The 22,955-nt window shown below is 50.1% G+C and overlaps 1 protein-coding gene across 6 annotated transcripts; it reads left to right on the top strand.

Moving 5' to 3' along the window:
• The first annotated feature begins 202 nt into the window (after positions 1 to 202).
• fmnl3 (formin-like 3) lies at positions 203 to 22,798 on the top strand. 6 transcript variants are annotated; one of them, XR_003786509.3, is made up of 27 exons: positions 203 to 773; positions 9,825 to 9,908; positions 9,986 to 10,066; positions 10,292 to 10,368; positions 11,762 to 11,845; positions 12,294 to 12,440; positions 13,247 to 13,355; positions 13,527 to 13,603; positions 13,931 to 14,024; positions 14,719 to 14,793; positions 14,865 to 14,975; positions 15,061 to 15,210; positions 15,732 to 15,833; positions 15,986 to 16,340; positions 16,644 to 16,736; positions 16,813 to 16,937; positions 17,005 to 17,207; positions 17,282 to 17,585; positions 17,664 to 17,744; positions 17,822 to 17,951; positions 18,078 to 18,238; positions 18,331 to 18,432; positions 18,954 to 19,046; positions 19,115 to 19,238; positions 19,674 to 19,807; positions 20,320 to 20,363; positions 21,484 to 22,798. XR_003786509.3 is itself a non-coding variant. In XM_029157410.3 (26 exons), exons 1-25 carry the CDS (start codon positions 660 to 662, stop codon positions 20,355 to 20,357), a joined length of 3,114 nt encoding a protein of 1,037 aa, XP_029013243.1. In that variant the 5' UTR covers positions 203 to 659; the 3' UTR covers positions 20,358 to 20,363; positions 21,484 to 22,798. The 6 variants fall into 6 exon arrangements, 4 of the variants coding, with proteins under 4 accessions (XP_029013243.1, XP_029013240.1, XP_040927661.1 ...); XR_003786506.3 differs by lacking the exon at positions 20,320 to 20,363 and having other exon boundaries at positions 19,674 to 19,816; XM_029157410.3 differs by lacking the exon at positions 19,674 to 19,807.
• Positions 22,799 to 22,955: the final 157 nt, after the last annotated feature.

The raw sequence follows: 22,955 nt of genomic DNA, 5'->3' as shown, positions 1-22,955 counted from the left end.
GTCCCGTTTCGCCACCAGGTTGCGTTGAAACGCTGACGAGCCGCGCAGTTTCCCGTTTCCCGTCCAGCTGCGCGTCAGCTCACTGCCTACAGATGTGAGGGGCGTGGCAACCGATGGAATGATCGACAGGCGCTGAGGCCAATGGAGGCGCCGCTCCCCTCAAAACCCGCCTCGCGGAGCGCAGGCAGCGGCGGAGAGCTTAATCAGGATCACACAACAATAATGAATGGAAACACGTCGTAGCCAAGAAAGTTGAGCAGCGAGCGAAGCAAATTGTTGGTGGCTTTTCGAATGTTGCGGGAGGAAATCTGCTGTGGGTAATGGGTCGGCCGGGCAGAGGACAGGCGACGCTGTGCAACAGAGAGCTGCTCCACTTTTATTGTTACTTTTGAAAGTAAGTTGAGACGGGCGCCTACAGTGGACTTCACTGTAAAACTAAACGCGTGAGTGTAAATGGCATTTGGGGAAAGTAAGACGAGCCCGCTGCGCCGTCACCTCCTGATCTCGACTCGGAGAAGTGGATTATTAGGCTGTTGATGAAACTCTTGGAATACTCGGGAGATTCTTTTTTGCCATTTTCTCGCGGATTATCATCATTTGGAGGAGCTGAAGGGTCGCCAGATTCCTAGCCGAGCACAGGCGCGCTGCCGTGGGGGAAAATGGGAAATCTCGAGAGCGTGGACGGACAGTCGGAAACGAAGCATCACATCATGCCCCTGAAGGTGCCCATGCCCGACCCCACCGAGCTGGAGGAGAAGTTTGCCATTGTGTTGGTGAGTTGCAGCCGTCACCAGTTCGTCAGAGAAACATCTGGCGCTCATCGTTTCACGTTTGCTGGCGGTGCGTTCACGTGCGTGCGCGTTTAAGTGTAGCCCTCATCCGCCAAACTGCCTCGTTAACTAATTCGCTCCACTCAAACTCGTAACAGTGCAAACGCAAACAGGCCTGTTAGACGGTGGCCATTATAGGTACTCATCATTATGATTCGGGTTCATTTACACGTGTCGGTCCCATTATGAGCTGTTTAAAATGAATCGACCTGTGCCATCCCGCCCCTCGCCCTCTGCCCGTTGCCCCTTCCTCCTCCTCCTCCTCCTCCTCCTCCTCCTCCTCCTCCCGGGGTTCTTTTGTCTCCTCTAAAGTCAGACAAGTCAGCGTTGGGCTGAAGAGTCCGACCCTGAGCGCAGCGCGTTGAGGGTGAACGGGGAGACGAGGCGTTTTTGCTCTACAACAAGGACGTTTTTACTGTACGGCACTCAGAGCGTCTCCGTCTGGGTTTGTTTAAAGTCTCTGAAACTGCATTTTCTGAATTCCCCCAAAATCCCACGCCGAACACTCCCCCCCCTCCTCCCCCCTCCTCCCACCGCGCTTCGCGTCAGGCTAAAATTGAGCTGTCTGTGCGCTTTGTAATAACGAACGTGCAGTCAACACCCACTTTTAGCGACTATCAGCAGTCAAGTGATCTGTCATCCTCCTTCAGGGAGACGCTTTTAGGCGAATCACCAGAGGGGATTTCACCAAGTGTCTTGTTTTGGTGAATAATCAGATGGAAATGATAAATAAATGGATCACAGACTTTATTAGTTTTAATTTGAAGGATGAAAATGATCATATCTTATTTCATATAAAGTCAATAGCAGGAGCCCTCAACCTGGGTTTCAGCTAAATAAATAAAGCTAAGGTTATAGTAATAAAAGTTTTCACCAGATGATCAAAATGACCCATAAATAAGTCAGCTACATCAAACCACCAGTAAAAATATTTTTCCATGTACAATCCCAGAAACATTTTTATGTTCTGTCCGTCATCATGAAAATATCTATCTTAATGTCCAAGATCGGCGTTATCTCTGTCAGGCCTCTGCCCGAAGGTTCATTTTGCTCAATAACTGTCTTAAAAACTGCCATCAAACAGCTGCGTAGCTTAGATGCTCAGTACATAAACTGGAAAAGTCCAAAATCAAATCAAATCCAAGCTGTGGTTTTACAGCATCATCATCACAGTGAGGTTGCTCTGCAACCACCTGAAGCTCTTCTGTTATTGGTGACACAAGCAAGAGTGATGCTCAGCTGACCACCTCACGTTGGGCAAGAATGCAGTGTCCATGTTACATATAGTGAAAGCAACCCTTTGAATCAGAGACGTCAGGAGGGGAAATCTTCTTTTGCTTCAACTGCTCATGACTGATGTCCCAACGGAGGCTGTAACCTGTGACGAAAGGAGGTCACGAGTGCTTCACTGGAGGTCACAGGCCACAATAAGCAAACGACTCTCTCTCCTAAATGGTTGTAGAATGATGCTTCTGTCCTATCTCTTGTGTAGGAAATCCAGCAGGACAGAATCAGATAAACAAAAGGTTTAAGTGGAGTTAAAATCGAGAACAGACGCCTTGTGGGGGTATTTTTCATCAAACAGTAGCATGACGACTTCTCACAGACGCTTATTTCGTAGCCCTCCCTCCGCATTTCTACAAAACCACACCCGGCCTTGATTCACAGCCGTTTAAGATCTTAATTGCAGCGCGTCCTACGCAGGCTAGAAGCCTCGTCTGAAGCGACGGGCACAGCCTGAGGCCCTCAGAGCCTGCCTGTCCAACAGCTATTATGACCGTCACACAGCGCAGCGACAACAGCTCGGCCTGTGTCGGGTGACTCACAGCCGCGTCGAGTGGGAAGTCAGAACGAGGCATTTATAGGCGACTGCGAGGTTGTTTCCAAGCACCAGCATAGGACGATTCTCACTACATTTCTAGTACAGAAGCCTCAATGCGCAGCCTGCGCACAGACTGTCTGCAGTTGTTTGACTTCCCTGCGACGCAAGCCAATCCCTGTTATTATCCTAAGCCGTGCAGGGCAGAGGATTTCTGTGCTAGTGGCAGCACACTCAACAGTTCGGGCTGTGTGTTTGACTGGGAAAGGTTGCGAAGCTCTCCCACCCCACCCACCAGCTGCACGTTTCCTCTACTCCGTGGGAAAGAACAATACACCGGTGTATTTCAGTCTGCTCATCAGACAGTGGTTCTGTCTCTGCCCTGTTTATCCCCCGCCACAAGATAAAGGTACCGCTTTGTGATTGGAGCGGTTCTTGAAGATAAGGCATCTGGCCGCTGACTCTAGCCTGAGAGTTCACTGTGTTGTTTCTGTAAATTGAGCGCATTTGTTTCCCCACTGTTTGTTATAAGGAGCCAACGTGACTTTTTCCTAACCTCAAAAGTCAAACACTCGCCATAAATGGCTTATTTTCCCGTGGCTGATTTCCCACCACTTGACTGCTGCGCTTCCTGCTTTCTGATGGCATATGTGTCTGCATCCACACAGTGGGACTGCCCCCACCCGGCCCACAGACGTCCCAGCGGACTGACAGAAGCCCACTATGATGTCATGGGGGCAGCAGCCTTTGCCAGTGTAGTAATATCCCTGAGCTAATGACTTTAACAGGAGAGGGCCGTGGAGGAGGGGCGAGGGCCCGCGCTAGCTGCGCTGCTAATGAAAGGCCTGGGTCAGGGCTCACCAGCAGCATGTGCTGAAGGCATCAGCGCTCATCTTCTCGGGTTCTTGTGTCTCAGCCTCGGCTCTGTCCTCGGACGCCTGGCATTTCCCTTTTCCTCGTTTTACAGGGAAAATTGCATCGTAGCCAGCGGCGGTTGTGGTTGAGTCCTGCTACAATGAGAAGCCACGTTCCTGCAGGCTGCCGGTGAAGCGGAACGTGTGATTAGTTCAGACGGAGATCATGTAGAAGAGCAGCGGAGACACAAGTGTGTCCTGAAAGTTTGCGGCGTCTCTTTGTTCCCGGTAATTTTTACCTCCTTTCTTGGTTTCGCACGAGTCCAAGATGGAAGTGGAACCTCTCATTCACTCACTCGCTCAGTGTTTCCTACTCCTCCATTCCTTGAATTCATTGTCCCAGTGGGTCTGAGCTATAAAATAACTCTCTCCATATGCCTCAGTCCGTATGAAATGATCTGGAGACGGGTGAGTGGCGCATTGGAAGGTGCGTGTTTGACCTCAGATCCTCTTTCAAAGCGCCCCAACACCGATCCACCGCTGGATTCCTGTGGTCTCGTCTCGGCCGAGGCCACAGGAGAACTGGGAGAGAGAACATTCCCTTTGAAATGGCGGCCTACCACTGGTCCTGGTTGCAATGATCTTAGCCACAGTTTTAACCCGTGCACACATATTATTATTTGTCTATCACAAGAGCAGCGTGGGATTATTTATACCACTTAATTGCACTGGAAAAAATATCCTGACGGAGCCGCTTACTTGACTCCACTGGTCTTTGACGCCCTGACGTCAGGTTGAATCCAGCCTTCGCTTTGGAGGTTTGACTCTTCCAGGGGAAAGTCTCACAAATAAGACGCGTGCACACGCTGGGAAAAATACTGCTAGCAGGAAGCCAAGCAGTAAAAGCAGACATGCTGACAGTGTATCTCCAGTGCCGTGTGTGAAGTCACCGTTTCTTGATGACTACAGAAAAGAAAGCTGTGTCTGATAGATGCCACTCAAGTGGAACTAATGGAGTCAAGCTGTGCAGTGTGTTTATGGCACACGGAGCCTAAATCATTTTCATTTGTTCAGCGGTGGTTTCGCCTTATTTACGGCCCCGATGCGTCCACCACTCCCTTTCTCACACGCGTCATCCTTCCCATTCGTCTTTTCTGTAAAGATAAAGCGTGCCTCCTACGTCACTGCGACTGGAGGCCGAATATCTGGCACAGCCACGCACCGCCGTGCCCCGGGAAAGGGAGGCTGATGGGAAACGAGCGAGCACGCGTAACTTGGTTTGGAGCAGCAGCACACGGCCGTCCACCTGGCGCTCCGCACCCTCGGGCTACAATTCCCCGTCTGGACCCGACTTTATGGGGCGTTTTAGTGCTTCTCCGTTTCTATTTTGAAAAGCAAAGGTCAAGACCACAAGTAATCTGCAATACGGTCGAGCCTTATATTAACAAGAGGGATTTTTATTAAAGGAAGCATTAATATGCAGAATGTCCTGAAACATAACGTCTTAAGCTCACAGATAAACACATTTGCTTGCATTTCTATATCGGGTGTCTACTCATAAATGAATCTGGGATGAGTTTGTGATGTTGTGTGCTGCTGGGAGGTCGTCGGGCGGAGAAGTGGTTTCCTCCTCAACACAATGTGGACTCTGTCAGTCAGTGTTGTTTTAGGAAGGGGGCCTCGTCCTCTGGTGCCTTTTGTGCCCCTCTGCTCTTTGTAGGTGGACACTCAGAGGAACAGCCTCTATTACGTTTGACTTCTGGATGTATTCTTCTCCCTTAAATGGCTAAAAACTGAGAACAGAAAGGGAACATTAGAAGAAAAATGAGCGCTTATGTCGTTTCGGTAAATTCCACTTTTAGTTTTCCTTCCTCCTATTTTTTGACCGGTCTTCGTAGAAGTTTCCCCACAGTTTAGGTTAGAAAGTTGATTTGGTTGAAGGCCTTTATTTGTACAAGGCTCAGACTTCGCCGCGCTGCGCTTTCTTTCATCTTTTTCACTTGGCTGGGCTTAAAAGAGGAATCCGTGCACCTGCATTGCTGACGCTCTCTGTGTGAAGCGGCGTTTGGCTGCAGCTTCACCACAGGAGAATGAACAGGATGTCGGCCACAGGAACGAGTGAACAGCACCGATTCCTTTATTTATAGCTCACTTATGTCTGTTTGTGCTCACGTTTCCTCGATACAGAGCGTTGGAAAACATGAATGAGGCTTTGCTGGTTGTGAAACGTCCTCATTTCTGAAGCTCATGTCGCTTTTGAGACTTCAGGAGTCTCTGGTTTCAGAACAACCTTGAGCACATTATCATTCAGCCTTTTACTTACGCCTTAACGAGCTGATGATACTGGTCTCTAGCTGAACCCTGCTCTCTCTCTTTGGACCCACCACTGCAGAGTCACGGGGCGAATGGTTTATCCAGCGGTTACTAGATGATGTTCTCATCATTTTCTCCAACTTCCCGTTTCTGTGTGACACGTTCCTTTACTGAAGAGGCAAAATTCCCTCTGAGCAGAGTCGCTCAGCGGTCACCGACTGGAGGACGGGAGTTCATGAGCGGAAGCTGAAACGGGTTTGAGGCTGAAAACATGACACCACAGCTGTAAACAGTGTTGCCTTGAACCCCTCGTTTCATGGGGATTTGTCTCTCCAAAGTAAAAGTTGTTACCTCCTACAGAACCTTTCAGCAGAGTTTTGACCTTTGACCTGCGGGCATTTACGTTTTAGCATGAATTCAATATTTATGTTTATACTGTTTTCACTAAATCAGCATTCACCATCTCTGATATTTTGGAAACGCCTCTAAGGACGGCTAAGGTTTCGCTTAGCTTAGAGAACACAGTTTGTCGACTAACACTAAATCTGCTGGTCACTGAGGTGCGTGGGCTTCTCCATTGCATTTAATGTCCTAATAAACAGGCATTTACCTGTTTATGTTTGCTTTGTAAACAAGAGGCCGCGTTTAAACCCCTTCTTTACCGCCTGTTGTTAAAACAGCTTCTTCTCCCTCCCAGCTCCGATCTGTCAATGGCAGCGCCGCTCCACCGGCCTCCTGTTCTTTTGGCATCTTTGTGCAGGACTGGGGCTTTGTTGTGATTGCCTGGTTCGAGTTACCCAACAAAGGAGCGATGTGGGGATTGGATGTCAGCTCAGAGAAAGGGGGACGGTGTTTTCTCACACTCTGCTCTGCTGCTTCCAGTTCGCTAAGGTTTCCCCCAGCAGCAGAAGAAGCCCATTTACCCGTCCACTCGTAAACACACTCATGTCACGGCTTCAGAACAGCCCGGCATTGCTTTTGTCTGTCTGTCTGCGTCTGTGACGGCAGCAGCGGCGCCTCCCATCCTGCCTCCACTCGCTCCGTGCCAGTTCGCAGGGAAAGGTGGGATTCCCAGCATTTGTTAATGAGAAGCCACAGATGTGTTTTGATGCTGTAATAAGCTGATTCACGCTTACGTTCAGCAGGACTGATGTCATCTGATCAGCTCCACCTAATGTTGTCATAGTCCAGTGTGAGCGGCTGTGACATGTCAGACGCAGGTCAGGGGCTTTTTTTCAGACTTCATGCTTTTAATGAGGGTGTGAGTGCGGATTTATTTCTTTATTTTTACTGGAGCATATTTGTAGCTATATCCATCCACTGTAATTAGTAAATAAGTCGCAGCGTCGACCTTTTATCAGACGATGAAATGACAACACTGACAAGTTTTGTATCCCAAAAGGATGTAAAAAAAGCTGATCCATGATTTTATATTTTGTGGGTGTAGCAACTGTGCTTTTTCTGGTCACAGCTGCTGCTGAAGTCTCAACAACAACACAAAGAACCAAAGCTGAACTGACAAACAGAATCTTCAGTTCAGTTTTAGGTCTTCTTTTAAATCTGTGTTTGCTCAGATCGCTGTTGTGTGCGTTCGTGACCATTGAGCTTGTAGAGGAGTTGTGTCCATCTTTCCTGGACTCCACCCTCGTGAGCAGACGTCTCGGGGGGTAAAGAGCTCCGTCCGTGCCTCAAACGCCACAGGCTCATAGGGCATGTTGAGCTCTTCAGCCGCCCACTCGGTCTGGGTTAAGGAACCATAACAAGCTCACCAAAGACAATAGTACCATGGAGTTAGCTTTTGCAGAATAAGCATCTGTGCAGGAGAATGGGCGACTATGGGGACATCGCTGTGACATCGCCGTGGGAACTCTGTCTTGTCTTATGGGGTCTGTGGGTCTTTCCCACTGGTTCCTCTGGGAGCTGGAGTTGCAGGTCATAAACTGGCATTGTAAATCAGCTTGGACCAGGAAGCTGTGCAGCGGAGGGCAGATGGAGGTGCCCTGTTGACTCTGGCCCGTCTAGCTGGGGCTCTGTGCGTGACCTCAGCTCTGCTGAGTCCCTGATGACTCTCCTGGACCTTCACGGCCTCTTAACCAGCAATCTGACTCGTCAACCACTTTAACCACTGAGCAGGTCTGAGCTGCTTAATACCTATAGCACCGTGGGGTTGTGCATGGTAACACAAACCCGAGCGATCCTGCTGGTTCTGGGACCGGCCCGCCCGGCTGCACAAAGGGCCTGAGTTGTGTCCGCGCTGCGTTCGACTGTACACAGTTCCAGGAGCATACGCCGACCCTGCCCACCAGCCATTGTTGTTGATTTTCTATGAGGAAAAGAAATAGCTCAAATGTCAAAGGATGGGTATGGCACGGCACCAAACCAAAACAAAGCTCCTCATTGAATCCTTTGTCCGGCCAGTTTTAGGTCAAACAAGAAAGGCCTTGCTGGAGCCGAGGGTCCGTGGGCATCGTGGCCCCAGAAAATGCCCCAAACATTGTTGGCATTTCTGTAGTATTTTCCCTCCGTCGCCCCCACGTAACCTCTCCTGATAAAAACAGGAAGTGCACGACTGTATCACTCTGGGAGAAAGTGAAATGAAATTAGCTCAATTGGGTTACTGGCTCAAATTACCCAAATCTAGTCAGAAAGAAAACATCCACTCGTAGCAGCAGAACCTCTCTGTGGTCCTGTGTCCGTCTAAGTCGCATCGGACCTTTTCTAAATGCGGCAGCACCTCAGAAGAAGAGGCGGAACCTCACCTGAACCTGGAAAATGTTTAAAACCAGTCGCATTTTAATTCGATCTTTATTATAAATGGATAAACATCTGTGTGCGTCTGGTCCACACGTCCTCCAGTAATTTGAAAATAAACGACTGCAGAACCCATCTCGCTTTTTGCCTCTGTGCCTTTTTGCCCCCGAGTTCTGCTTCAGTATGCATGACTGACCGAGACAACAAAGAGCCGGGCACTGGGCCTGACCACATTTGGAGCAGATACGTGAGCTTGTGTTTTCACTCACCGCTGCTGGTTTTGTCTCGTAAGCAGGTTTAGGGAATGAATTGAAAACATCCACTTAATATGACAGATACAGAGTTCAGATCATTAGTTTTACTACATTTTAAGCCTGAAACCTTTTTTGTGCTGCATTTTATTTTGAAGTCAATTGCTTTTTGATTTAATCACCAGTGAAATATACATGTGGGGAAAAACCAGAAGCACCAGCGCTTGTATGATCCATGACTGATGCTGTGAGCAATGCGCTCCCCATGTGGAAAACTCATTTTAAAATTCTCACGTGCTCCTGCGCCGCCACAGCAGGAACGTCCGTGTGCCTTTTCCATCTGGCAAACGCTCCGACAGCGTCTGGCCTGGGACGGGTTAATGGGACAGGGTTCGCCTGCAGGCTGAGTTATAGCTACAGGTTAAAAGTCGACCCGACAGCCCGTTTGTGGTCGGCTCGACTGTCGAAGCGGGTGAAACGAGTCACAGAAACACAGAGATGAGCAGTTCCACAGAGCGTTGAGCTCCCTCATGATTAACAAGCTCCTGGATTGGTCCAGGACGTGATTAATCAAAATGTTGTGTCATATACTTTGTGTTATTTATTCACATTCATAACGAGCACATAAAATGCTTAAGTGAATTTGTGTCTGAACACAAATTGGAGCGTTTAGGGTTTAGTCTGGGCCACAGTAGTCTGGCTGCCCGAGTGTTGAAGTGTTTTATGGCTAGAAGCGATGACTTGTGGGTAATCGGCCCGCGCTCTGATAGCGGCGTGTTGTGGTTGAAAGCAAAGCGTTGCCTGAGTGACACGAGGGCGCAGAGGCGACTCGGCTCATCTCCTGTGGCAGGAAGCCGAAAGTCAACACAGGAAGTGAGGTCACGGTGTAAGTCCCCAAAACTTCATCCGGTGCCTGGCCGTCGGCGCCAGCGTCCCATGAAGCTCCAGTGACGCACACTAAGTCACCGTGACTAGAAATAAATGGCGTTGTGTTTTCTATTGACAGAATTCTATGAACCTGCCTCCAGACAAAGCCCGGCTCCTCAGACAGTACGACAACGAGAAGAAGTGGGACCTGATCTGCGACCAGGTGCCGCCACGAACCCTGATTCACGCACACACGTCTGCACCAACACACATAAACACTCATGACAACTGTTGCTTCAGGAGCGGTTTCAGGTCAAGAACCCGCCTCATACCTACATCCAGAAGCTGCGAGGCTACTTAGACCCTGGAGTCACGCGAAAGGTGAGATTTTCACATGAATTTCTGTCTCTCGCTGGTTTGAAAAAAGAAACTGGCATCCCAGATCTTTGCAGCAGACTCTTTATCTCCTCACTCAATGCACCATACCAGGGCTTAAATGTGCATTTTAACAATGAGAGTTTCTTCCAGTAGATGAATGGAGTCGCTGCTCATCGAGCAGTTCATAACAAACCTCCGTCACATCTTTTCGCCTTCATTGTGTTGCAGAAGTTTCGCCGGCGGGTGCAGGAGTCCACGAAGGTCCTGAGGGAGCTGGAGATATCGCTGAGGACAAACCACATCGGGTAAATAGCTGTTCGGTTCATTCACTGGCGTGTGGGGCCATTGTGCTGCCTCGTCCACCGCTCAGAGTGGAGCAGGAAGCGCTGTTGTGCACGCCGGAGGGACAGGAAGCCGGGTCGACCCGGAAAAGCACAAACACACACGGATGCGTCCGTGTTTGCACATTTCTAACATGCCGGAGCCGACTTCATCCGTCAGCACTGTGTGGATGTGGCGTTAGGCCTTTCTAGACTTCGCAGACCTCATCCCGGACTCCAAAAATGTGCTGCATCGACTGAAATTCCCAAAGCAAGAAGGAGCCTTTGAACGGCCTCGGTTTTCCATAGCTCCAAAAATAACTCAAGTTAGGCTTCATCAATAAGGGTTTTGTTTCAGCGCTTTCCCCAGAAAAAGTCACAGGCGAAGGAAAACGAGAGCTATTTAAGACTTTTGTGGGTGGGATTAGTCGAAGCAGATGCTGGTTTATAGTGTGTCTGAATCCTGGGCCCTCTCTGATGTGTTATTCCTGAGATTGCCAAGAAAATCTGAAATAGCAACTGGTCGGAGGAAAGTGGAGGGAGGGGGCGGCGGGTGAGGAAGGAGCGAGGGGTCGGGGGGTGGCAGACAGGAAACTGATGATCACCCCCCCCCCCTTTTTCCCTCCTGCTCCCAATCTCACTGCTTTGTTCGCTTTCCTCCGTTCCTCCGCTCACCTCAGTCCCCTTTTCCTCCCTCCTCTCCTCTGTGGCTCCTGCTTGTTTTCCTGCCATTGGCTGCCTGAGCGTCTGTCATCGCACCCAGAACCTCAGGACTATTTTAAGAACCTTTTACCCCAATACTTCTCCCGCCTGGAGCTCCTTGGAGCGGGGAGGAGGTGAAGGGCTGTGTGGGAGGCTCACTACATACCGCCGACTGTCAGAGAGCGACCTCAGCTCCTTCAGCCATATGGCCTCCACATTCCTTCTCTCAGTGCAATGGGAATTCCTTTTGTTTGGAATTATTTCTGCCTGCAGAAAATGAGCGGAAATCTTAGACCTCGCTCTAGTTTTCTTTCCATGGCTGAGATTGTTCAGTCATGGCAGCTGCAGAGCTCTTCAGGGTGATGGACAGTTTTCTGGGGTTTATGAAAACTTTCTGATAAACTCATTAAAATACTAAGTAAACAACACAGTTGATAAACTAGATCATTGCAACATATATTGCTATAATTAATGTTTGTATTGAGCCAGATATTTGTGCCCTGTGTTTCTCATCTGACCTCTTTCTTGTCTCCTTGACTGATGCTTCGACCACCGGTGTCACACGCCCTCTCTGTCTTCTCTGTTTTGTTCATTATTGGGCGAAGGCCTTCCTGAAGGACCTGGGTGTGTTCTTGACTTAGTGCCCTGTTCACGTCCCTCTCTTCCTGCATCACAGGTGGGTGAGGGAGTTCCTAAATGACGAGAACAGAGGCCTCGATGTGCTGGTGGAGTATCTGTCCTTTGCCCAGTGTGCAGTCATGTGAGTACACACACACACACACACACACACACACACACACGCATGTCGTGACTGTAGCCAAAAGCTTTCCTAAGGAACTGGGTTGGGCTGTGAATCCGACTGCTGAGTTAACACAGCGTGTGCTGTAGATTCTAGCTTCTGGTGCGCTGCATCCTTCGACTGTGTTCGTTTGCCTTGTTGCACACTTGGCAAAGTGTGTGTGTGTGTGTGTGTGTGTGTGTGTGTGTGTGTCTGTGTGTGTGTGTGTGGGCAGATGCTGTGCGCTGTATTGCTGCAGCACTCCTTCCCTGAACGGGCTGAACCCTGAGCTTTATGGTGCAGCTTGATGACAGCTCTTGTGATAACCCTGAGCTGCCTCGCTAACGCCCTCCCTGCGTCTCTACATCCCTGTGCCTCTATGTCGGCTCGTCCGTCCGTCCGTCTGTCTGTCTGTCTGTACGTGGCCCAGGTTGGATTTTGAGGGGCTGGAGAATGGGGAGGATGGCTTCTTGGACAAGGCAAAATCTTGGAGCAGGTCTATAGAGGATCTGCACCATGCAAGTACCCAACCCTTCTGCAACACACTGGTGCGCTCTGCCCGTCAGTCTGTGCTCCGGTATGTATTGCCAAGCTAACTTCCCCGCTTGTACCTGTCCCACCCTCTCCTGTCCAATCCCATTGCCTCTCTCCGCTAACCTTGAGTGCTATAAAAATGTATTGGCATGCAAGCCAGTTGTCTCTGTGCTGTTGGGTTTCAGAACATAAACTAGGGGCCTCGCTGACCTTCCCGCTGACCCCAAATTTAATCACATGTTAAGCTGTATCAGACAAAGGAAGTCTGTGACCTTCGGCCCGATGTGTGTTGTCAGTGGTCCTTCCCCATCTGTCCAGATGTGCATCTGCACTGCCTTCAGATGTCAGCCAGCTGTGAGCAGAAGCACATGTTGGACTGAGCCACACACAGACAGGGGCTGCAGAGACATTAGCTGTAAAGTCTGATGAGGAGGATTAAAAAGTGATTAAGTTGGACAGTAGAAAATAGTTCACATTAATTTAATTAATAATTTAAGTTATAGTAATAGAATTACAGAACTTAGATTTTTCTTCACTACACTTTAAAGGACATTTATAAACAAAAACTGTAGCAAGATAAGCATGACTCAGCGCTACAGTTCCATAATAGCAGCCTGGGTGCACAGCAGCAAGGAAACCGAGCTCCCATAATGCATCTGTGACCTCAAAAGCCGTTGAGTTTTTTCTGTCAGACATCATTCTGTCATTTTCTCTCCCTGCATCTCTTTGTGTCAAGAGTCAAGAGTCTCACGAGTAGCAGATGCACATGGGGATATACATGAAAGCAGCCATGATTTACTGTCAAATCACTGAACCTCTACCAGATATTAACGGTGGCGTCTGTTGCAGCTACGGCTCAGTCTCAAACAGCAAAACCATCAAGAACTCCCGCCTCGTGAGCCAAAAAGACGATGTGCACGTGTGCATCATGTGCTTGAGAGCGATTATGAACTACCAGGTATCAAACATCCTCACCACACTGTGACTTCAACATGCAGGTGACATAGACTCTGTAATCAAAAGCGGGGATTGTGTGTTTCTGGTGCAGTCAAGTGCTGAACATAGACTCTGTTTTTTTAACCACATCCTGTCTCTCTCTCTCTCTCTCTCTCTCTTTTTCCCTCTACAGTACGGCTTCAACATGGTCATGTCTCATGCACATGCCGTCAATGAAATAGCCCTCAGCTTGAACAATAAGAATCCACGGTAAGAACCGAGGCCCCCGTCTCCATGGACGCAGGGCTGGGCCCAACAATAGGGGAAACCCCGCAGCCAGTTCATATGATATGCTCCCCATTCTCCACGGAGCTCAGCTCCTCTCTGAAGCTCAGGATCAGAGGTGTGGATACAGGCTGTTAAAGGAATGTTTACCAAAGGGGGAGCAGGTCAACTGTTGGGGTTGATCACTCCATAAGAAGGATTAGAAAGGCTGACGCTTCAAAACAAGAAGTCCTCCCCTTGCTTCAGACTCGGGTGTGGATTTAATATTTCCTCCAGGCTTGCTGTCCTGATCACTGTCTCCTGCTCTTCCAGGACGAAAGCGTTGGTCCTTGAGCTGCTGGCTGCCGTCTGTCTAGTCAGAGGAGGCCACGAGATCATCCTGTCAGCGTTTGACAACTTCAAAGAGGTGAAAATCTAAGCCATCACAATGTTAAATAGTGTACCTGACTAACCACCCATGGATTTTATATGGAAAAAAAGAAGTTTATAAAAAGGTTATCTGTAAATAGTTACCGTCATTTCCCACATCACTGGTGGAAAAGGTTCATGAACATGGTTAAAAGTTCAGGGGCTCTGGCAGTTGTTGTGTATATTGAGGGTACAAGCAACGTGAGGCCGATTCAAGGTCATTAGTCTCATTAAATCACGGGCTCCGAACCAGTCCCTGAACTAAGATAAGGATCAACTCCCTGATGGGAGCCGGCGGAGCACAAAGGTTTGCTTAGCCTCCCGGTTTCTGCCTGCATAGTCGTCTAAACACCGGAACCGGCCAATTACGTCGCGATCCAAAGCCCCAGAGAGACGCAAGATCTAATTAACCGAGCAGTCAAAACAAGACGGTCCTTCTGTGGCGGCGTTTTCCTGCATCACACGTTAATACGAGGTGACAGGTCTCTGAAAGCTCAGCGAAGGCCACCGCTGGTGTTCATCCATGGACGCACCAGTAAACAAGGATTAGGCTCACAGCTACTGTACAACTACGTCTGGAGCACAGATTATTATTATCAATTCCTTCTTGTTCCAATGAACTTATCCTGCAATAAGTTTATTAAACCACTACCAGAAAACCCTGGCTTTAATCAGCGTGTTTTCCATTTTAGGTGTGTAAGGAGAAGCATCGCTTTGAGAGACTGATGGACTACTTCCGCAGTGAGGAGGGAAATATCGACTTCATGGTGAGTCAGGCTTCATCTTCTCATTGAGTGACACTGCCTTCTATTCAGCTGTGTCTGTGGCTGTGCTCCAGGTTGCCTGCATGCAGTTCATCAACATCGTGGTCCACTCGGTCGAGGACATGAACTTCCGAGTCCACCTCCAGTTTGAATTCACCAAGCTGGGACTCGACGACTACCTGGAGGTGAGGAGGAGGAGGATGAAGAGGAGGAGGGGGACATGTCTGCGGACATGGCACCAGTTCTCACGCGTTCTTTTCCTCGTGTCAGAAATGCAAGCACACGGAGAGCGACAAGCTGTCCGTGCAGATCCAGGCCTACCTGGACAACGTGTTTGACGTGGGCGGTCTGCTGGAGGACGCCGAGACCAAAAACGCAGCGCTGGAGAAGGTGGAGGAGCTGGAGGAGCACCTGTCCCATGTGAGTGCACCACCCAGCCCGGACCACCTGCGGTTCGCCCGCTATGTACTTAAGTGGGCTTTTCTACGTGGTAATTAGAAATCTACTCAGTGTTTGCATTTCACAAGTGGTTGGGGATAATAACCGGGTGGAGAACGCTGGAAGACACGCCGCATGGAACAGGCTTAATATTGTTCCTGCGCCGGCTCGCTCCTTCTGGGCTTCGTATCCCACGCTGCTCTGCAAAGACCTCCTTCACATGCAGAGGTCGTGGGCAGCCCAGACATCACTCGAGGAATTTCATAACAAACTCTGCTCTCAGGGGTCAGGAATGATGGGGGAGGGGAGGGTGAAGATTCCCAGTGAATTCCTGGGCAAAATCCAAAGTGAAAGCTGTGTCATCCGGGTGCTGTGTCATGCTGCAGGGCAGATCCTGTTTCCTATTGATGATGCACAGTGTTTATGGAGAGTGGGAGGGAGCGCCGCGGATCAATGCCTGAATTCACCCCTCGTCATCCCTCCGCTGCTCCTCTCATTCGCAGGTGACGGAGAAGCTGCTGGAGGTGGAGAATGAGACGATGATGAAAGTTGCGGATCTGGAGAAGCTGCTGCTTCAGAAGGACAAAGACCTGCAAATAATACGGGTAAGCTGGCGTCAGAAAGGCTTCGCATGCAGAGATCCGTTTCAGATGCTTGTAGTGGAAATGCCGCGATAGCAAATGAGGTCATGAGGAAACAGGATTGGCCAGAGGAGTGACTGTGTTCTGCTCTGTACCGCCCCCTGGTGACCGCCCAGGAGACGTATGAGTCCACCAACACCCAGGTGCACACCCTGCGGAGGATGATCAAGGAGAAGGACGCCGCCTTCCAGCGGCACTTCAACATCGAGCGGCGGCTGCTGGAGCTGGAGCAGCAGGGCACCATTCGCCTGCACAAGAGGCCGGACGGAGACATCGCCATCGAGCCGCTGGGCGGCGTGGGGGGCGGGGCCCTCGGGCCCCCGCTGGGCGACGCCGGCCCGCTGGCGCTGGGCCCGAGCGCGGCGCTGCCGCCGCCAGACGCCGGTTTACCGCCGCCCAGCGAGGCGCCTCCTCCGCCTCCTCCACCGCCGCCGCCACCCCCTCCACCCCCCCCTCTGCCATCGGCCTCAGGTGACGCATGACTCGCAGTGTTCGCGTCTGGTGGCACATATGAAAGTTAACTCAGTTTGACTGTAGGCCCTCAGAGTTTCAGTTCCTTCCATCCTGACGCATCTGTGCAGTCAGGTGATGGGTCATTGCAGGTTTGTGCCCCAGACAGGAAGAGGAAACACCAGACGTGGTTTCCTCTTCACGCCTGCCTGTGGGCGGATGCGTCTCCTCATAGAAACATTATCCAACCTGAGACATGTTTCAAAACCGTATATAGGAATTAAATGTACTCACATCATTTGTCTTGCTTCTACTTTACTTCAGGGCTGAGTGCACCAGTCCCACCACCAGCACCTCCTCTGGCGCCGCCTCTGCCTGAAGCTTCTCCCTCAGTTATCCTGAGTCTGGGTCTGTCAGGTGAGGGTGGTCCCCTCATAGCATAAAGCGCTTATGGACTGATCAAATGTTCATACAGTCATGTTTTATTTTCCAGCCATCAGAATAAAGAAGCCCATTAAGACCAAGTTCCGCCTGCCCGTGTTTAACTGGACGGCCTTGAAGCCCAACCAGATCAACGGCACCGTGTTCAACGAGATCGACGACGAACGCGTGCTCCAGGTAAACGAGCGCCTGCGCAGTCTAACGTTGACGTTAGCGCAGAATGAGACCCGTCGCTCGTCCGCAGGAGCTCGATCTGGAGAGGTTCGAGGAGCTCTTCAAGACCAGAGCCCAGGGTCCGGTCGTGGACCTGGCGTGCACCAAGAGCAAGGTGTCTCAGAAGGCCGCGAACAAGGTGACGCTCCTGGACGCCAACCGCTCCAAGAACCTCGCCATCACGCTGCGCAAGGCCAACAAGACCACGGAGGAGATCTGCAGGGCTATAGAGAAGTAGGGCCTCGCCCCGCAGCCGCCGGCGCGGGCGCGGGGCCAGTCGCTAACGCTAGGCGTCCTCTCCCGCCCAGGTTCGACCTCAAGGCTCTGCCCGTGGACTTCGTGGAGTGCCTGATGCGCTTCCTGCCCACGGAGGCCGAGGTCAAGGCGCTGCGGCAGTACGAGCGCGAGCGGCGGCCGCCGGAGCAGCTGGCCGAGGAGGACCGCTTCATGCTGCTCTTCAGCAAGATCGAGAGGCTCACGCAGCGGATGAACATCATCACCTTCGTGGGGAACTTCGCCGACAACGTCAGCATGCTCACGCCGCAGCTCAACGCCATCATCGCCGCCTCGGCCTCCGTCAAGTCGTCGCCGAAGCTGAAGCGGATGCTGGAGGTGGGGGGCTGGTTCCATTCTGGGCTTTGAGCTGTGTTCCTTCCCGCGTCGTCATCCTTTTCTTCTGCTTTGCTGCAGATCATCTTGGCTTTGGGCAACTACATGAACAGCAGCAAGCGAGGCTGCGTCTACGGCTTCAAATTACAAAGTCTGGATCTTGTGAGTAACGCGGGTCTCGCTCGTTCGCCCGGTCGAGTCCTCGAACATGTTTGCTGACGCGGTTTTGTGTTGAACAGCTGCTCGACACTAAGTCCACAGACAGAAAGATGACGCTGCTCCACTACATAGCTCTTATTGTGAAGGAGAAATACTCCGAACTGGCCAACTTCTTCAATGAATTGCACTTTGTGGACAAAGCTGCAGCAGGTGAGTCTGCAAAACAGCACGAATCTGTGCACTGAGGATGTCATCAAAAGGTTTATTATTATTTTATTACACCTCGTAGCATAAATAACTGATTAAACCATATTGTCTGCTGGCTCTTCTGTGAAGTATCTCTGGAAAATGTGCTGCTGGACGTTCGGGAGCTGGGCAAAGGCATGGACCTGATCCGGAGGGAGTGCAGTCTACACGACCACGTGGTCCTGAAGGACTTTGTCCAGGCCACAGACGCGCAGCTGGACAAACTGCAGAAGGACGCCAAGACAGCGGAGGTATCCAACGCTGCCCTCAGCCCTCGAGTATCTGCTGGAACACTCGAACCTGGCTTCAAACATGGCTTCCTTCCATCCTCCTCTGTCCGTAGGAAGCCTTCAACAACGTGGTGAACTACTTTGGAGAGAGTCCCAAGACGACCCCGCCCTCGGTCTTCTTCCCTGTGTTTGTGCGCTTCATCAAAGCCTACAAGGTGAGCGGCAGCGGGAAGTTCCCGGGTCGGTCCCGCTCGGAGCCAGCAGAGAGTTCTGGCTGCGGCCGTGCCACAGGACGTGGCAGTTTGTCCGAGGCCAAGAAAACAGGAAGGGCCAGCTGGGTCCGAGTGCAGCGCTGCAGCTGCGGGGCTCAGACGGCTCCCTGCCTCGGCCGCGCCCTGCACCAGCGCTCGCTTCCTGAGATTGTTCTGTCGGGATTTATGGGATTCACTGGAGGAAATGTTCAGCACAAGGATTCCTGTATCTGTGCAGACTTAAAGGAATAGTGACATGTTTAGCTGATTCACTTTCTTAGGAGAAAGATGAATAACACAGTCATCTGACTGGGAAATCTGTCTTCTGTTCTAACCTTGAGCAATGAAAAATAAAAGAACGTATATTTCCTGAAGTGTTTAAACCCATCAGTCATATTGTTCCCAACTCTCATGAAATTCTGCGTTTCCTGATTCCAAATGAGCCACAGCTTCTTGACTCGTCACCTTTTTCGTCAACTCGACAGGATGCGGTGGATGAGAACGAGCAGAGGAAGAAGCAGGAGCAAGCGATGAGAGAAAAGCTACTGGCTCAGGAGGCCAAACAGCACGACCCCAAGGTACGGCCCAGGATCCAGCATGAGTCGCATCAGGTGTTTATCCGGTCCTGAGCGGTGCGTCTCCCCAGGTCCAGGCCCAGAAGAAGCGGCAGCAGCAGCACGAGCTGATCGCAGAGCTGCGCAGGCGACAGGCCAAGGACCACCGGCCCGTGTACGAGGGCAAGGATGGCACCATAGAGGACATCATCACAGGTGGGCCAGACCGCAGCCAGAACAAAACGGGCCCCAGCGGCGCCGGGCGGCCCAGGCGCAGGATGACCGTGGTCATCCACTGCTCGGCGCCTCTGAACTGCACCCTGTGCTACGTGGTCCAGACGCCGGCGCACGTGGAGCACGGCGGCTCCACGTGCGCATAGACGTAGAGACAGCAGGAGCATCGTGGGTTAATAATAGGTCACACATGATGCAGCTTTAAGCAGAGCAGGGTCCAAAGCCTCAGGACAGCACACGTGTTAACTAACGCACCAGAGCTTAAGTATAATTAATACAGATGTGTCATTTAATCACGCTCTCAGACTCGTCCTGTGTGTCTAATCTGGGGGTCTTAGAAGCTACGACGGCGGCGCCCCTCAGCCGCGGAAATGCCGTGTCCCTGGTGTGACTATGTTTTCTCCCCCCCCCCCCCAGTCCTGAAGAGCGTGCCCTTCACAGCCCGCACGGCTAAACGCGGCTCACGGTTCTTCTGTGACGCCAACCTCTGCGACGACGCCAACTGCTAGCCCTCCTCCTCCTCCTCCTCCCCCCCTCCCTCCAACGCCAAGGTGGTCCAGGTGTCTCTCGTACGCCTCCCGAGCACTGTGCATGCAGCATGCTCCCCGTCACCCCGACCCCTCCCCCCAACTACAACGCCTGTGAACTAACCCGGGCCGCCGGCGATCGGGGCTCCCATCAGGCGTCTGGTGATGGGAGCCGGCCAAACCTCTTTGCTTGACCCAGAGCTACGCGCTGGAAACAAACCGGACGCGCGCTGAGCGGCGGCATATTTTGCATGTTGTGGCAAAATATGTGGCTGCGCTCGGTCGCTGCTCGGGAATGACTGCGATTGGATTGAATTGTGCATGGCACCTGTAAAAAGCTGCTCATTTTCACGGCACATTTAAAGCCATTTCATTTCATAAGCAGCTGATTTTATCTTAACCTAAAGAGGTTTGGCTCATTTACTGGTTTAGAAATGCCTTGTTCCATGAGACTAACTTGTTTGGTGTTGGTTTTTTTCCGGCTAACGTGACTCTTCTTTCCTCAACCCCCCCACTGTTGATTCCACCCCCTGCAGCTGAGAAGAAGATTAATGACAGTATTTCCCACTCCTAAGCGAGGGTAAGGAAGGTCGGCCCGGCTGAACCCGGGCCCGCTTGGCCCTCCGGCCCCTGTGTGCCGCTACAGTGATGTCAGCTGCTTCAGCTAGTGCTTCGGATGCAAAGCGAAAACAAGCTTGATGCTTCACAGCACTGAGACCTGCTTCAATCGGATCATTTACTTAATTTATAAGCGCCGACAGCCATTAAAAGGTTAAATCAGCTTCAAACTCAGAACAAGTCTTTGCCTCAGCGATGACAAATTTTCTTTAGATTATTATTGTTCTGTTTTGCTGCATAAATGTACCATTTAATACCATCATCATCCTCACCTCTCCTGTTTTGTGTTGCATGTTCATTGTTCGTTCATGTCTCACCTGCAAACAAAGTCCACGTTTTTTTGTCTTCGCTCACTGTCGTCGTCTGTGTCGAGCAGCTGTTTGGTCAACAGGCTCTCAGAGGCGCAGAAGCACAGTCCAGTAGATACGAACTCACAGCCTGGTGGCATTTCTCAGAGAGATGAAGGTTTTGTTTCACTTTATTTTCACACGCGTCCCGACTGTTGCTCGGCACACTGAAGAGCTTGTTGACCACGGTGCCGTAGCTGTGGTAATATCAGCTTTGTGTTTCGTGCCGCTGCAGTATTTGTAAATCAAACTTACCACTTTCCCACAGCCTTAAATTTCACCACCACTGGTGAAATGCACGACTATGGGAATATGTCATCCACTGTTTAATCTGCATTATATATATATATATGTAATACTGGGCTTCTTACACAAGAAGAGCCAGATACAAGATGCACTCAGTTGTCAGTTTATTAGCTAAAGCGAAAAAGATCGCACAATAAATCGCACAGTCACAAAGGTTCTCATGAGGGTCCACTTCAGATGTTGGTGTTTTTGTGCTGCTGTTAAACTGTCCTACCAAGAAACGTTTTTGTTTTCTTCTCATCGGTATAAACTCTCCAGTTTATAGCTGATAAACTGGCAACTGTAGCGCACATCTGCTATGTTTAGGGCTTAGAACACATCACGGTAGAAAAAAGAAATAAGACATTTAAGTCAGTAGGAACCTGTTTGCCGTTTGACCTTGTGCTCCTCTAACATGTGTGCCCCCCTGTCTTTCACGCCTACTCACAGATCTCCGAAGCCAGCCTTTCCTGCGAGCTGACGCGTTGATCCGAAGCGGGTGGAAGAGACCCTAAACCACTTGTTTGTCTCTTACGCTCCTCTCCCCATCATAACCTTCCTCCCTGTGTCCCGATGGCCAACTCAACCCTGAGGCTTCAGATCACAAAGACTGATGAAAGGGGGAGGACAGGACAGAGCCCTTGTCTTAGCTGGGTAATTTATTTATTTATGGAGGCCCTTTACAGCCACTTAAAGTGAACGGGCGTCATTACAGAAGCACAAAGGGTCGTGCCTCTCTCACTGCAACCATGTGGCCAGACCCATTGGAGGACCACTACGGAGCCACAGGTGAAGGGATATGAGGAACAACCAATGCAGGACCAACAGTGTTTCACTAACTAGCGCCTGCTAACATAAGGCTCTCGGTCCAGAGCCTGTTGATGGACATCATCCACAGGAGGACGTCAACTCTGCTGCTGGGATGTTCGCCTTTCAGATGCAAAATCTTCCTCCGAGTACAAAAAAGCTTCAATAAGCCAATTAATTAATTTAATTAGGACTTAATATTGTTGTTTTATATTTTTGTCTCTGGATGGAAGGATGATCTGAGCTAGTCAAGCCAAACCAAAACAAACAACAGTGCCTTTTTATGTAACAGTGTTATCTCTCAGCCATCATTAGTTTTGTTTTACATCTCAACCCTTTGTTGAAGATAGCATTTTTATTGCTTTGTACTAAAACATTAGCGTTTCAGTACTGATGACGTACGGATTGAAGAAGTTAACATTTCCAGCTTTGAAGGTGTAAACAACTGGAGGAGAGAGGACCTTTAAGGACTGCTAATCTCTTATTTATATCTCTAGCACATCATAAACGTTGACATGAGTCGTCATGTCCCTGTGCCTTGTTACTAACTGAATGTTAGACGCCTCAACGACACTTTCTGTCACACTGCACGTGACATTTGTGAAGTGACAAACGTTTGAAGGTTCCACGTGGACTGCTCTTTAGGGGCTTAGATGATGCTAAAACTTTGGTGATGGATGAAGGACATTCCTATGAGATCTTGTGTTCATTGTTTTTATTTTTTACATCCTCAGAAAAGGTTGAATTTGTCTCCACCTAATGGTTGAGGCTGTGTTCTAATATGACGTTGACATAAAGGGAGCATAAATTTACACTACTTCATTTGGCTTAACATTTTATGAAACACTATTCTTTAAGTGGACATATATATTATTGTACACTGACATCATTTACTTTTTGGAAAAATGATATTGACTGAAAAATGACACTTCTGATTAATAAATAAGATGAACTGATATTGAAATTATAAGACAGACTGTGATTATAGTGAAGTGTGTAGACACAGTCTGGTGGTTTTACTTTGATGAAGCAACATCCAAACAAGCAGTTTCTGCGAAGTCATGATTTATTTTTTTTTACCTGTTATCTTACTATTTCGGAAGAACGAGCAACTT

This window comes from Betta splendens, chromosome 7, assembly GCF_900634795.4.
Source record: "Betta splendens chromosome 7, fBetSpl5.4, whole genome shotgun sequence".
In the NCBI taxonomy this organism is placed as follows: Eukaryota; Metazoa; Chordata; class Actinopteri; order Anabantiformes; family Osphronemidae; genus Betta; species Betta splendens.
This window is presented reverse-complemented; position numbering and strand designations above follow the sequence as displayed.